Source organism: Choloepus didactylus, chromosome 4, assembly GCF_015220235.1.
Source record: "Choloepus didactylus isolate mChoDid1 chromosome 4, mChoDid1.pri, whole genome shotgun sequence".
NCBI lineage: Eukaryota > Metazoa > Chordata > Mammalia > Pilosa > Megalonychidae > Choloepus > Choloepus didactylus.
In genome coordinates this window covers 20,304,883-20,320,423 of record NC_051310.1, presented here as the reverse complement: position 1 = coordinate 20,320,423, position 15,541 = coordinate 20,304,883, and the positions used below count along the sequence as shown (strand labels likewise).

The 15,541-nt window shown below is 38.4% G+C and overlaps 1 protein-coding gene across 2 annotated transcripts in view; it reads right to left on the bottom strand.

The window, feature by feature from the left end:
* Nucleotides 1-92: 92 nt before the first annotated feature.
* Nucleotides 93-15,541, bottom strand: part of PTPN21 (protein tyrosine phosphatase non-receptor type 21) — a 133,373-nt gene continuing 117,924 nt past the window's right edge. For both annotated transcript variants that reach the window (XM_037832128.1, XM_037832129.1), the window contains exons 15-19: nucleotides 15,176-15,397; nucleotides 11,926-12,054; nucleotides 7,813-8,047; nucleotides 7,327-7,487; nucleotides 93-6,676 (exon numbers count right to left, since the gene is read on the bottom strand). In XM_037832128.1, coding sequence (XP_037688056.1) covers nucleotides 6,548-6,676; nucleotides 7,327-7,487; nucleotides 7,813-8,047; nucleotides 11,926-12,054; nucleotides 15,176-15,397 — 876 coding nt within the window. In that variant the 3' untranslated portion in view covers nucleotides 93-6,547. The remainder of the gene's footprint in view (nucleotides 6,677-7,326; nucleotides 7,488-7,812; nucleotides 8,048-11,925; nucleotides 12,055-15,175; nucleotides 15,398-15,541) is intronic.

Sequence of the window (15,541 nt, the reverse complement as noted above, 5' to 3'; positions counted from 1 at the left end):
GGAGAATAGGGCTAATTTTGTATCTATAAAATAAGAACTAGAGTGAAAAAAAACAGACAAAATAGCTTTAGTTACACCATTCACACACAATATCTTGCTTCAAATATTTATTTTCATGGGAAAAATAGACTTAATATATTCATTCCACATATATTACATTCAGTCATTCAAACTTTTTTGCCCATTAAATTTATATACTTCTGCAAACCAATTACAGGTTACAAGAATTAGGCTCTTCTGATCTTACATTATTGATCACCAGACTGTAGCACATAAAACTGCTTTTAAAACTAGAAAAAAATACAACTATTTATACTACCATTTCAAAAAGGTAGAATACTCACTGCATTGCTTGAATTATAAGGCAACTTTCTTAGAAAATGTATTTTGTATAAATTTTCTCCAAATTTTGGGTTTAAAAATTTGTTAGGCCTATTAAATCATAACTTCTGTTGGAATTTTCTTTAAAGAGATTTGCTATCTTGATTTTTAAAAAAGTATGCTTTGCTAAATTTACTATGAGTAGGATTTGTATTGCTTTGTTTTTAAATAGACAATACAATAGAAATATACCTAACATTCCTAGTTATAGCGTAATTCTTCACTGAACTAGAGGCCTTCTTTATAAATCAGAATAGTTCCCTCTATTAAGTACAATAGAGTAAAACATTAGGGTGTTTTCATAGGAAAATATTTACTTGTTTAACATTTTATGATAAAAATCCAAGTGTTTCATATTTTGTTGTAAAAAAATTACTTGAGAAAAAAAGCAAAAATAAAGCACAATGGCACAGCATCCATCAATCTTTTAGCAAGGTTTGACTATGTATAAAGTTTTTAAAAAGGCTTATTATAATGAGAAATACATTTTATTCCCCTTTTCCAATGTATTACTTAGAAAATAAGTATAATGATAAATATTTAATAGCTCAATTCTATAATGACAAGTTGAGCTGCTTACTTTTAATAGAATTGAAAAAATCTAATATGGAGGACTGTTTAAGTTGATCATATTAAAAAGTTTTTAAAAACATTAGAAACATCCCTACACAATAACTATTTCAATTTTTCTCTTGTGCCAGGAAAACCAAGCTAAGCAAATAAAACCCATTAGCGCTCCACCAATCTAAAAGTAGTTGCAAATTATACAATTTTTCTTGTTTCTTTTCCTCTCAAGTTTTATTCATTCTTATTTCTGAGAAAAACAACTTCCAAAATTTTTCTTTAAAATGGACATGGTATTCAAAATGGCATGAGATAGAAGCCTGGTTCCTCCTTTTTGATTGACTCACGTTGGGTTAGGGGCTTTATATTATTTTAAATCTTGTTTTTATGCAATATGTTATGGAAATAAATTTGTCACCTCTGGAGAATTTGTGATTTTTTTCAATGCTGTTTGGTGGACTAAACCAGTATTCCACTGATAATATTCCAGTTAAAGCTATAAAACCATTAGATCTTTTCGGGACACTTCAGTAAAGTTTATTACCATAAAATAAGTAGCAAAAGATTTATGCCCTATTCAATGATCCATGAATTTCAAGTGATTTCTAATAAACTTCAAGGATAAGAAAGGTTGGACCGTCTGTCAGCACTGGTGGCCGCAGCCTGACCTGTGGCATTTGCACTCACAGGAAAAATACTCTCTGGATGAATGAGCATATGGAATTATCGTTAAATCTAGACTACTCTTAACAATCTACCTGAAAAACTGAGGCCTGGACAGATTTGTGTTCTGGTTAACGCAGATAATTGTCAAATCTTCTGGATTTCTTTGGCTTTATAGACCTGTTCCTGTATGAATACTGCAGATGTTTGTTTCACCAAGTTTTTAGAGTGGGGATATAAAATACACATGCACACTTAAATTTCAGGAGTATACACATTTGAAACTGAAATAAAGTTATCTTTTTATACAGTTTAAAAACCATCTACCAGTTCAGCTAAAATTGCTAATTTATTACACTGGAATAAGCTGTATATATATGTACTACTTACTATAGACAGTGTTGTGTTTATATGACACAACACAGTCATTTAATGGAAATGAAGTAACAATAACCAAAGCATGCTTAGCTAATAAGTAATTTTCAGAAATTGAGAATAGTGCATCAGCCATATAGTTAGAAGTTCAACAGTTAGTACTAACACAATTATTCCTTTTTTTGTCACCCATTTGTACCTATTTATCATAATAAAGCGTAATTTAAAATAAATATATGGTTATTATCTTTCTTAACCTATTAAAATGTTGGAAAAAATTAGATTTGCTTTAGATTTTTGAAAATTAAATATTTTAATTTCTCAAGTATATCTGAGTAATTTGAACATTTTTGGAAATACGATGTGCAGGCAGATCTTAATTTATCTAGGAAGATTTGCCTTGGAACTGCTATTTCCTCACTGGGTCATGCCTGTGACCATCCAAAGAAGATGAGTACGTAGCTACAGGGAAGGCAGGGGAATGTTTCGCCAGTTCTTCCTTTCTTCCTCTTCCACCTTTGCCCCACCTCAGAACAGGCAGCAGCCCTGTTCACTTCATCATTATCTCCCATCCTTTTCCTAATTCTACAAGTTCCAATCATGTTTTGTAACAAATGCTGGGATATTCACTTCATGTGGGATCTCCCAAGCTGACTTCATACTCTCAGTCCCGGCTGCTTGGTAGATGTGGGGAGAGGTCATTCTCTGATCTCACCACCAGGGGGCAGGAGGGAGAAATACCGCTATGTTTTCTTGGCACATAACTTGGGGGTTTGGGTTTGCACCACTGCTTACACTTCAGGTTCCCCAGGGTTTAAATCACCTTTGAGAGGACAAGGCAAGAAAGTTAACATCCATCTAAGAGAATGGTTTACAAAGGAAAATATTACTCTATCTTAAAAGTTAAACTTACATATGGTGGTGCCGTGGGCAATTGATTGTACACTTTGGATCTCTGGATAGTTGTATGCTATGTGAACAATCTCAATAAAAAAGAATATGTATATATATATAAAAATTAAACTTACAACTGAATTTTCAGAGCACAATTTTTGCTATTTGGGAACTGCCTGTCATATTTCTAAAATTATGCCAGTTTAACAATCCAAGAACCCCTTCAAACATCTTCTAAACGCCTCTATCTGTCCACCCCAACACATGCAAACTTTAACTGGTCATTCTGATTTTTTTCCTCACTTTAAAGTAATTATACATAGTAGGTAAATGGATTCATTTTCCACAGGAATTTGAAAAATTCATGTTCTTTTGAGAAACATTTCCCAGGCAAATTCCTAAGGTACCTATTCCTGTTTTTAAAATGTCTATCCCTCCATTCAAAAAAGAATGCCTTCCAATTTAGAGATTTTTTATAAAAATAAACTTTAAACTAGAAAGAGAGAGTTTTAGCTTGTCCCAAACGAAATCTCCTTCTAGGGAAGCAAGTTCCCCAAAATTGAAATCCAAAAGAGTACCTCTGAAGAGACTTACTTAACACAAAACAGTATTTCCTGTTTCTATTTCCTCATGCAAATCTCAAAGAATAAACCAGCAAGTTGCAGTAGACCTCCAGTTTTATAGTAATTTTCTTAATATTGTTAACCATTAACAGATCAACCCATTTTAAATTATTGCTTTCTTCTGATGAATGCTTCCCAGAAAAACTGGCCATGCCATCACTGGGTCCTCGGCCACAGCACTCCTCTGTGGTTCTGGCTAGACCTTGGTCTTTCCAGAAGTTTCTAAGGACACCCAGGTTCAGCTTCTGTTTTAATCCTGCCAAACAGTTTTAAAAGTGCTAAATTCTAGGGCTTTCTGAATGCTTCACAGTTGATGTTCCAGAGGAAAATAAGAAAAACTGCCATTAACATTCCAAATGATATTCTAAAATGTGCACTTTCCATGCTCAAAACTATCAACTGGAGTATTTCATCAAAAGACCCCAGTAATCAGGAAAACTATGATGCCAGAGATAACCAATACTAATCAGTGAAAAATACTGATTTATAATCTACTCTTTGTGAAAATGTATATTTTGGTAATTTTAAAATGAAATTAATATTGAAGGACTGGACACTAGGAAACATGAAGCATTTTGTAAGTCTGGCAGACAGTAACATCCTCAGTTCAGAAGTGGCAAACCTAAGAAAATCCTCAGTCTTCTACAGTTTGCTCTTGAAAATCACATTATTTCAAAGTCTAGTAATACAGATTTATTTTTATTCAGAAATACTTTCATATTCACTAACTGCCATTAAAAGTTTAAAACTTCAAAAGGGACAAAAAACTTACATGACTCTATGTCAAACATGCAATATTTTAAGAGTGACAAATTTAAACAGTTGTAATTTTGCCCTCATAAGTAATTTACTTATAATCAAATTTTTACAATAGGAACACAAATATACCATATATTACTCTTTAATTTCAGTTTACAATACGTTCTTGTCAATGGGACACTCCAAAATATTTAAAGCTTACAGAAAAGCATTTTTAAAAACGTACCACTGGAAGAAAAAAAGCATCAAAAACATTCGTTCTTTATATAGGGTGTGGAGTTAGAAAATGTTACTATAAAAACTCCTACTCATTCTTCTGGGGAGCTTTTTCTGAATACCTCCATTTCGGTCTACTTTGTTCTTTAAACAAGACTTTTAAAAAAAATTTAGATTTTAAATTGGTATTTTTTTCCTAAGTAAGAGATGTGCCCACTTTCAGTATTCATTCTGATTAATACTTCTGAATTTTCCTTTCAAGTGATTGGTTTCTGGGTAACTCAGGTGGACCCACAGAGATATGCAGGAAGTCCTGTCTCATGACTGACAACACTGACTTAGCAGTCACTGTAGTGAATTAAATTCTTCAGGAGATAACATGGAAATCAGAACCATTCCTAGAATATTGTAATTTGGAGAAATAGGCCTAGAGTCTACATTTTGGGAAGCTCTACATTGTGGGGAAGCAATCTTAGGAAAAAAAAAAAAAAGAAGAGCTAAGTCCTTGACTAAAAACATCAATTAGCCCTCACTTACCCAACTGCCCGTGACCCTAACCTCTTAGCCTGGATCAGAGGTGACCGTCTCCCCTTCAATTCAACCTGGCTCTGCCCACCGGGGTGTGCCTAAATGGGATGGGGGTGGGGCGTGATACAAGGAACAAAAACTGACCTCAGGGGTGGAGCGAGGGACTAAGGGGCTAAAATTCTAGCACCTCTTGAATATCAATCTCTGGTGGCCCCACAAGTTTGGGCTGTGGTTTGGGAGAAAAGGTGAAACTATGACTAACTATTCCCTTCTTTCAACCAAAAGAAAATGAAGTCTTTTCAAGGCTTCTTTCAATGAGAATATAAATCTGATTTTATTTGTGAAAAAAGAACTGAGGTTCAGGTGGAAGAACTCCAAGGAGACAGTTAAGTCCCCGACAGTGACAGGGCCTGCAGTCCCTGGGGATGGCTGGGGGAGTGCAGGGTCAGCCCCTACACTCCGAGCCACCGCTTTCCACCCCAGCACCTCAATCTCAGTAAGATAACACTGTGTTTTTATAAAGACAAAGGCACCCTCATTTCCCATCACACCACACTTGCTCTTGCCCTAGTTATCCTACATACTCTTCACCCTTCATCTTTACCTCTTCCAAAACACTTACGTCCATTGTTGCCAGTGTTACTGTTTCATCTATAAAGCAACACATATGCAAAAACTCAAATTTATTGTTTTTAACAAAAAAGTGCAACTTTTTCACTTCATTTTCAACCAATAAAATCAAACACTTAGATTTATGAGTAATACTGAAAAAATAGTGACTGATTATTCTTTTACATTTTAAATAACGTGCCTTCATTCCCAACTTTTCCTTACATTAACTGACTCATTTCGGTATCTTAATGAGTTGAGCTCTTGTTTGGAAAATATAGAAGGTACAAATATATAGAATTTTTAGGATAAAAAATTTTCTGAATATAAAAATGCTTTCTATGTTTCAAAATAACACCTTTAGATTCTCTATTAGATTTGGTAACTAAACCGTAAGTATCCAAGGTTTTTAAAAATAAAAGATGGTAACTTGGTTTTAAATACAAAGTTACACAGGAACCATTCATATCTGTGGATCATCCCCAGGGATAGTTTAGTTTCTCACTTAAAAAACCCCTAAAGGTTTTAGTCATAAAATAAAATTTCATTTTCAAAAACTGGTTTAAGATAGAAATCTATACACTGCCTTAATTATTGCCAGAATTGTCCAGCATAGCTTCAGTAAGATAGAGAATTGTCTAGAAAATACAACCTCCAAAATCTGTGCAAGGGCTGCAAATCTGACAGCCTAGGGCAGGGCAATGCCCTTCAAAACCAAGTCTCTCCTTCAGCACCATTCCCAGGTTAAAAATTCCCCTCTTCAGCCTCGTGCTTTGCACAGTTCCTTCAGTGCACTGCCATTCACACCACACCACTGACATCCCGATGTATCATTCTGTGTGGATCAAGTGTCTAGGAGAAAGTATGAGTTAGGCAAGCACTGCTTAGCTGCAAACGCTTCACAAGATTGGGTCCCCATAGGAAGTTGTAGGAGCTTATATGAGCCTTGAGCTTTTCAGGAACTGAATGAGAACTCTGTATACAAACGTGTACTGGCAGAGGGTCTGCACCATCATCATCCTCTGTTGCCTCAGCATGTCCAGTACTCGTGGGATATCCAGCACCTAGGTTCAGAGAAACAGCGATGAAGGCAAGGCGTCCCCTGGGAGAGGAAAGAGACGGGGGTAGGTGGGAAGCAGATCCCCTAGCAGAAATCCAGTTAGGCAATGGACAGCCTCTTTTCTACCTTAGCATCCTCTATTAAAAAAAAACCCAGGATAGACCAGTTTTGACATCTTTACTACATTAGCACGTCCATGTGGGTTATTTCTTCAACATCCCTTGGGTGTAGCTCATTTTGTCTTATTAAACGTAAATTACCAAATACCAACATTCAACGAAAATACAGCGTGGTCAGTACTCTCAGTATCTAACTCAGCCTTTCCCCAAAAGGGCTCTGACCAGCATTATCCATGAAATGTTAATTGGTGTTCCAGGAGAAAGGGTTCTGAAATCAAATTTGAAAAATTGTGGGTAAATCAAAATTAAACAGCTTTGTTTATGGTACAACCTCACAGGATTTTTAAGATGCTAATAGATACTGTGAATCTCCAAGAAGACATAGCCTTCTGTCAGGGAACATTTAATAATATTTTGAGACCTCTACAGTCAAAAGAACTATTAGGCCACTACTTTCCCCTCCTCCCCAGCCTTGTTCCCATCCTACTTTTCTCCTATCAAAAAAGGTTAGGGATAACCTGGAGATGATAATAACCTCGTTGTGTTCCAGACAGGCAATCATGATCTCTGATAAGATAACGACACCAGTCCTTCCTACTCCAGCACTGCAATGGACCAATAATGGAGGGTTGGGGCTTTGGGGTTCACTTGTGCTATTAGTATGACGTCGAACAGACTGGATCTCTTCAAGGTATGCTGTGAAAAATCAATGGAATAGAAAATGCTCAGAGGTTTAGGCATATCAAATTGACAAACTCAATTTTCAGATTATTTCCAATGATTGAAAGGACTTGCTATAAAGAGCTCTGGGTGCCGATTAACCAACCCCAACCACTAACTGGACGGTGGATCTTGGGCAAGTCACTGACTATGCTTGGGCTGCCATCTTCTTATCTACCAAATAATAAGCCTGAAGTGTATATGATGCAACATAAAGAAATGTTTTAGAAATGTAAGTCTTCCTCTCTGATGTTGATTTAACATCGCCACATAAGGCTGTCCTAGGAACTAAGACACTTACAGAGAAATCCCTTGAGGTCCTCTGGACAGCCATGCTCAGGCCAGTCTGTGTACTGGAGATGCCACACTGTCCTCTCCTGCCCCGTGAGAAGGTGCTTCATCTTCAAGCCTGTGGTGGCGTAGCAGCCAGAATCTGTACGGAACCGGGTTGTGATCTTAAACCTTCCATATGTGACGGTGTTGTGCCTGGAACCAAGTCGTGGCCAATACCTGAAGCTCTTCTCTCTTCCTCCCTCCTTTTAAAGACAAGTACAGTTAAAAAACAACACAAGGAGAGAACCTAAGATGGCAGCTATGTGACACAGGGCAAAAAAAAACACCTCCGTGAAAAATACTACATAAAAGCCAGAAAGTGACCCAGAACACCAGTTCCAGCGATGCACCAGCCGGACAAGGTCTGCTAAATCCACAGGGACCATGCACTTGATGAAACCGGGAGTCTGCATTCTGAAACGAGTGAGTGAGCCAGTTGAAAGTCCAGTGGCTGTGCTGCGGTGTGAGAAAACCGCGGGTTGGTATTTGGCGACAGACTAGTTCTTTAAAAAAAAAAACAAAAAAAAACCCGGGAGCAGCTGCAGATATGGTGGCAAGAACTGTGCAGTAAAGTGCAGCAGGAACGGGCTGTGCCAATGCCTCAATATCTAGCATGGAAGATGGCCCTTCCCACACCCGCTGCTAATTGTCTTGGAGACAGGAGGGCAGAGGGGAACCAAAAGGAGAAAGAAACCACGCCCCTTGCGGCCATCTTCCTGGCGGGCTGGGGACGCTCCTGCCCGGGGCCAGAGCCACAGCCCACAGCCACGCCAAGGGTCCCAGTGTGACGGGGAGTGTTTCCTGCAGCACTGGGCATACGCCACAATATCGGCCATGGACAGTGGCCTTTATTGCAACCACAGCTAATTGTCCCAGAGCTGGGAAGGCGGAGCTGTGCGAAAAGGAGGACATTAACACATGCAATTCAGCCATCTTTACGGCAGGCTGGGAAAGCCCCTGCACAGCTCAGCGGCCCAGGGCTTCCCTGGAGGGCCGGCGCGCACTTGTGATGTGGCACAGCCTTCCCTCAGCAGAGGTCCTGGAAGAGCACGGCTGAGAAGGGGGACATGCTTGGAAATCCCAGGGACCCTACACCAATACCAAGGACGTGTGGGTCAGTGGAAGAGACAATCTGTGGCAAGACTGAAATGAAGGTTTAGACTCTTGCAAGAGCCTCCAGTTCCTCCTGGAGAGGAACACCTGGAAGGTTTGATTATTAAAGCTGCCCTGCCTCCCTAACCGCTCAGACACATGCCCCTCATTCAGGGTGGACAGCACCAACAACACAGCCAAACTTGGTGCACCAATTGAACCCCACAAGAATCAGACCCCCACACGCCACAAAGACAAAGTTGGGGAGAACTGACTTGAGGGCAATAGTTGACTCACGGACGCCATCTGCTGGTTAGTTAGAAGGAGTGTACGCCAAGCTGTAGATCTGACAAATTAGAGATTGGTGTTTTTCATTTTCTGAAAAAACCCTATCAAGTAAAGTAAATGCCAAGAGTCCGAAAACAACAGAAAATTTTAAAGCATATGATAAAACCAGACAATATGGAAAACCCAAACCAAAACACCCAAATCAAAAGATCAGAAGACACACAGTACTTGGAGCAATTAATCAAAGAACTAAAGACAAACAATGAGAGCATGGCACAGGATATAAAGGACATGAGGAAGAGCATGGCACAAGATATAAGGGACATAAAGAAGACCCTAGAAGAGCATTAAGAAGAAATTGCAAGAGTAAATTAAAAAATAGAAGATCTTATGGAAATAAAAGAAACTGTTGGCCAAATTAAAAAGACTCTGGATACTCATAGTACGAGATTAGAGGAAGCTGAACAATGATTCAGTGTCCTCTATGACCACAGAATGGAAAATGAAAGAACTAAAGAAAGAATGGGGGAAAAAATTGAAAAAATCAAAATGGATCTCAGGGATATGATAGATAAAATAAAACGTCCAAATTTAAGACTCATTGGTGTCCCAGAAGGGAAAGACAAGGGTAAAGGTCTAGAAAGAGTATTCAGAGAAATTATTGGGGAAAACTTCCCAAACCTTCTACACAATATAAATACACAAAGCATAAATGCCCAGCAAACTCCAAATAGAATAAATCCAAATAAATCCATTTCATGACATATTCTGATCAGACTGTCAAATACTGAAGAGAAGGAGCAAGTTCTGAAAGCAGCAAGAGAAAAGCAATTCACCACATACAAAGGAAACAACATAAGACTAAGTAGTGACTACTCAGCGGCCACCATGAAGGCGAGAAGGCAGTGGCATGACATATTTAAAATTCTAAGAGAGAAAAATTTCCAACCAAGAATACTTTATCCAGCAAAACTCTCCTTCAAATTTGAGGGAGACCTTAAATTTTTCACAGACAAACAAATGGTGAGAGATTCTGCTAATAAAAGACCTGCCCTACTTCAGATACTAAAGGAAGCCCTACCAACAGAGAAACAAAGAAAGGAGCGAGAGAGAGAAATTTAACAGACATATATAGAACATTACATCCCAAATCACCAGGATACACATTCTTCTCTAGTGATCATGGCTCTTTCTCCAGAATAGACCATATGCTGGAACATAAAACAAGCCTCAAAAAATTTAAAAAAACTGAATTTATGCAAAGCACATTCTCTGACCACAATGGAATACAAATAGAAGTCAATAACCATCAGAGACTTAGAAAATTCACAAATACCTGGAGGTTAAAAATGAGGGGGAGATGAAAACATTCCCGGATAATCAAAAGCTGAGGGACTTCATCACCAGTAGATTAGTCCTATAAGAAATGCTAAAGGGAATTGTGCAGGCTGAAAGGAAGGGACACTAAACAATTGACTGAAACCACACGAAGAAATAAAGATTTCCAATAAAGATCACATGGTAAATATAAATGCCAGTACTACTGTATTTTTGATTTGTAACTCCACTATTTATTTCCTACAGGATCTAAAATACATAAACTGTAATTATAAATCAGTGGTTTTGGACTCAATGTAAAATATGTAATTTTTGACAAGAACTACATAAAGGTGGGGGAATGGAGGAGTAAAGCAACATAGTTTATGTGTCCTATTGAAGTTAACTTGGTATCAAAGAAAAACAAGATTGTTATAGATTCAAGAAGTTAAATTTAAGCCCCACGGTAAACACAAAGAAAGTATCAGAGAATATGACCATAGAGATGAAAAGTAGAGTATGGGTTACGAGAAGTAGGGGAAGGGGCAATGGGGAGTTAAGAAATGAGTGTAGGGTTGCTGTTTGGGGTGAAGGGAAATTTCTAGTAATGGATGGTTGGGAAGGTGATGGCATTGCAACATTCTAAATGTGATTAATCCCACTAATGAATGCTAGGGAGGGGGTGCAATGGGAAGATTTAGGCTGTATATATGTTTCCACAATTGAAAAAAAAAGACAGTCTAAATACATAACAATTAAATGCCAAGGATGATCCTGGATGGGATCTGAGGATGGAGGAGAGGAGGCTCAAAGGGACACAGTTGGGACACAAGAAAAAACAAAAGGAAATATAGAATGTAAGCTTTGTACAATGTTGAATTTCTTGAACTTCTTAGCTGCACTTAATAGGATTGCATAAAAGAATGTTCTTGTTCATGGGAAATGTACATGTGAATTATACTGTTTGTTCAAGGATGTGTGCAGCTTGCTCTCATATGTTCAGAAGACAGAGCAATAGATGATGGATGATAGATAGGGAGGGAGGGAGGGAAAGAAAGGAATGGTGGTGTGACAGCATGTTAAAGTTGGTGGATGGGGTATCGGGGGAGGGGGGTTGGGGTATGCTGGAATTCTGTGTATGGGGTTTGTATTGTTTTTGCAACTGTTCCTGTAAGTTTGAATTTATTTCAAAATAAAATTTAAAAAAAATACAAAAACAAAAACACAAGATCCAGCAAAGGCTACCCTCCCACCAACAGCCTGTGGGAAATCTAGAAATGCAATCCAACCCTGCCTCTTTCTCTCAAGGTCAGGACCCTACAATGATTAATATTAACTGTGCTTCTGAGGCTGAGAAAATCAATTAGGAGAAATGAGTACTTACCTCTTCTGCTGACACCATTGCTATAATTGCAATTCCCTGTTCCCATACCATCTGCCAGAAATCCTGACATGTATTCTGCAATGGTCCCTGCGTGGCAATATAATCCCACTCGATTCCACTGACAGTAATCTGAAATAAGAAAAGGAAAAAAAAATTATATATATTTTTTCATCCATGGTAGCAACTAAAAAAAGTGAACTGAATTATTAAGTGGAATAAGGAAGGGCTTCCACCTTAATTTTTTTCCTGACATCTTTATAAACTTATGTACTATGAATCCAATACTCCCTATGTGACCTTAGGCAATTTGTTTAACCTCTCTGAATCGCAGTTCTCATCTGCAAAATAAAAATATTATCTATTCCTATCAGAAAGTTGAGAGAATTAAGTGAGTTAGTGCATAGGGTACCTTGCACATAACAATAAGTAGTCATTATTGCTGCTGTTGTTTCTTTTTCTTATAAAAATAACATCATCATTGTATCCCAAATTTTAAATACTGTTTCACCTCATGAAATACAAGTTACACACCTTGGAAAAAACATTAGCGATAAAGTCAAAACCTAAGTTAAATGTCAGGTTTCTAGGGGTGGGGGGGAAACTTCCTACTTAGGGTAGTCTCATCTCCGAATTAAGTCAATATCACCTAATGACCCTGAAATGTCTAATATAACAGAGTAATTACTGGACTGGTACCCTGGGTTAAATCTTTAGCTCCACCATTATCCAGTAATGACAATAACTGGTTTCCGAGTGCCCATTAAGTGTAAAACCCTGTGCCAACAAACATTGAGGACTGATGGTTGGTGTGCTGAGCCCTCTATCTTGGGGCTTGCCCTTATGAAGCTTGTTACTGCAAAGGAGAGGCTAAACCTGCTTATAATTGTGCCTAAGAGTCTCCCCCTGAGTGCCTCTTTGTTGCTCAGATGTGGCCCTCTCTCTCTAGCTAAGCCAACTTGGCAGGTGAACTCATTGCTGTCCCCCCTACATGGGACCTGACTCCCAGGGATGTAAATCTCCCTGGCAATGCGGGATATGACTTCTGGGGATGAGCCTGGACCTGGTATCGTGGGATTGAGAACATCTTCTTGACCAAAAGGAGGATGAGAAATGAAACAAAAGTTTCAGTGGCTGAGATTCCAAATGGAGTTGAGAGGTCACTCTGGTGGGCATATATGTACTATACAGATACCCCTTTTTAGGTTTTAGTATATTGGAATAGCTAGATGTAAATACCTGAAACCCAGCAGCCTTGATTCTTGGAGGCAACTGTATAACAATGTGGCTTACATGGGGTGACAGTGTGATTGTGAAAACCTTGTGGATCATACTCCCTTTATCCAGTGTATGGATGGAGGAGTAGAAAAATGGGGACAAAAACTAAATGAAAAATAGGGTGGGATGAGGGGGGATGATTTGGGTGCTCTTTTTAACTTTTATTTTTTATTCTTATTTTTATTCTTTCTGGTGTAAAGAAAATGTTCAAAAATAGATTAGGGTGATGAATGCACAACTATATGATGGTACTGTGAACAGTTGATTGTACACCATGATGACCGTATGGTAGGTGACTATACCTCAATAAAACTGAATTTAAAAAAAAAAAAACAAAACTGTGCCAAGCACTGTTCCAAACCCACTCCCGCTTAAGGCTACCAGCCCCCTAGTCACCACCCTGCACCCGCTCCATGAGAGTTACAATAGCAAACAAGACCTAGGGAGGGAGGGCCTATCGGACAGCCTACGAGGTAGGTGCCACCATTTCTCTATTTAGAGGAAAGTAAACTGAGGTCCCACAACTGATGAGGGGTAGATCCAGAAGTCAGACCCAGATCTTCCAATTCTGAAGCTCATACACTTTCCACTCTTCCTCAGGTTGCCTCTGAAGATTCTGAAATTCACTACAGAACCACCATCTAGTCATGGGAAACTGGATGTGTTATTCTAGAGAAAGCTCAGTTTTTAAATAAATTATGTCCATATTAAAACTATAACAGTACGAGCACAGATTCCCAAAGGCCATCAAGGAGGACTGGCATTCACAGGCAGAGTGCCACATCTTCAGAATGCCTCAAGTGACAAATTACTCTCTTATCAAAATATTCCTTGCAAACTAAAGAAAATGTGAGGAAGAAGAAAAACAACAGCTGATCATAAATAACTCATTCATCCACTCACTAGAAGGAAGTTTCTCCTTCCCAAAATAAAGAATTTCCAGCCAGCAGGAGCAGAGGGCAGAATGATGGAGGAGAAAGAGCATCTGGCTTTACTGACCACCTCTTGTGAACCATCACTTTTTCCATTTTCACGGTTATAACATTACCCCAGTTAAATGGCATTATTCTGTTTCCAGGGAAGAAGCAGTGCTGCTTCTTCAAAGAACACAATGCTGTTTAAAAACAATTACAGGTGGTGTGCAAAGAGAGTAAATGGCACCTTCATAAATAAAACCTTTTGTGAACATCATTGAAAAATCCAAACCTTTCTGGTATATAAAAATGCAAGTGATGAGAGAGAGAACTAGCAGCCAGCTAGAAGTCAGCTGGAATAGAAGTCTTTGGAGTTAGGATCAAGTTTTTGTGTGTGTGAGTGTTTTTTTTTTAAATAATTCAATTTTATTGAGATATATTCACATACCATACAGTCATACAAAGCATACAATCAATTGCTCACAGTACCAACCATATAGCTGTGCATCCATCACCAAAATTAATTTTTGAACATTTTCATTACCACACACACAAAAGTAATAAGAATAAAAATTTAAGTGAAAAAGAACAAATTAAAGTAAAAAAGATCACTGGGTGCGTTTATTTTTTTGCCCCCGTTTTTCTACTCATCCATCCATATACTGGACGGATGTGATCCATATGGCTTTCCCAATCCCACTGTCACCCCTCATAAGCTACATTTTTATACAATCATCTTCAACATTCAAGGGTTCTGGGTTGTAGTTTGATAGCTTCAGGTTCGGATAAAGTTTTAAACCCAGGCAAATAAGCGCTCCCTGAGTCCTGTGATGACGTCGGGGCAGAGGAGGTTACTACGTGGGGACAGGAGACATGACCTTAGCCCTGTGTCTAAACACTTTTTGTCTGGTGTGTGGATTTTGCAGTTTATAATATAGAGTTTGGCACAATAGTTTACAATTGGGTTTTTTTAGAATACAGACATGAATACAATTCTTACCATTCTCGTAACTGAACTCAAAACCATACGTACTCTTCATTACTCTAAACGTTCCTCTCACCTTAATATGTGATGCGTTGATATAACCAGTATTGTTCTCTTTAGTTGGGACCAACTCCACCCTGGCATCATCGTAGGGAAGCACGTCCTGGAATCGATTTCTTTCTGCATTCTCAGGGAGCCGAGCAGTCAAACACTCCCCATCAACCAGGCGTTTTTTAAGAATTCTTTCATATTCTGTGAATACCATTCCCTGTTCTAACCGCTGTTCCAGAATTTTACTCTGAAAAATAGAATATGTGGAATAATGAGAACACAGTCACCACGAGTTGCAGCTGCCTTTTGACTATACTTTTGAAATCTTGTTTTCAAGTCTAGCCTTAGTCCAACGTTGAAAGTTCTAGGTGAAATAAAAAACAAAAGTGGA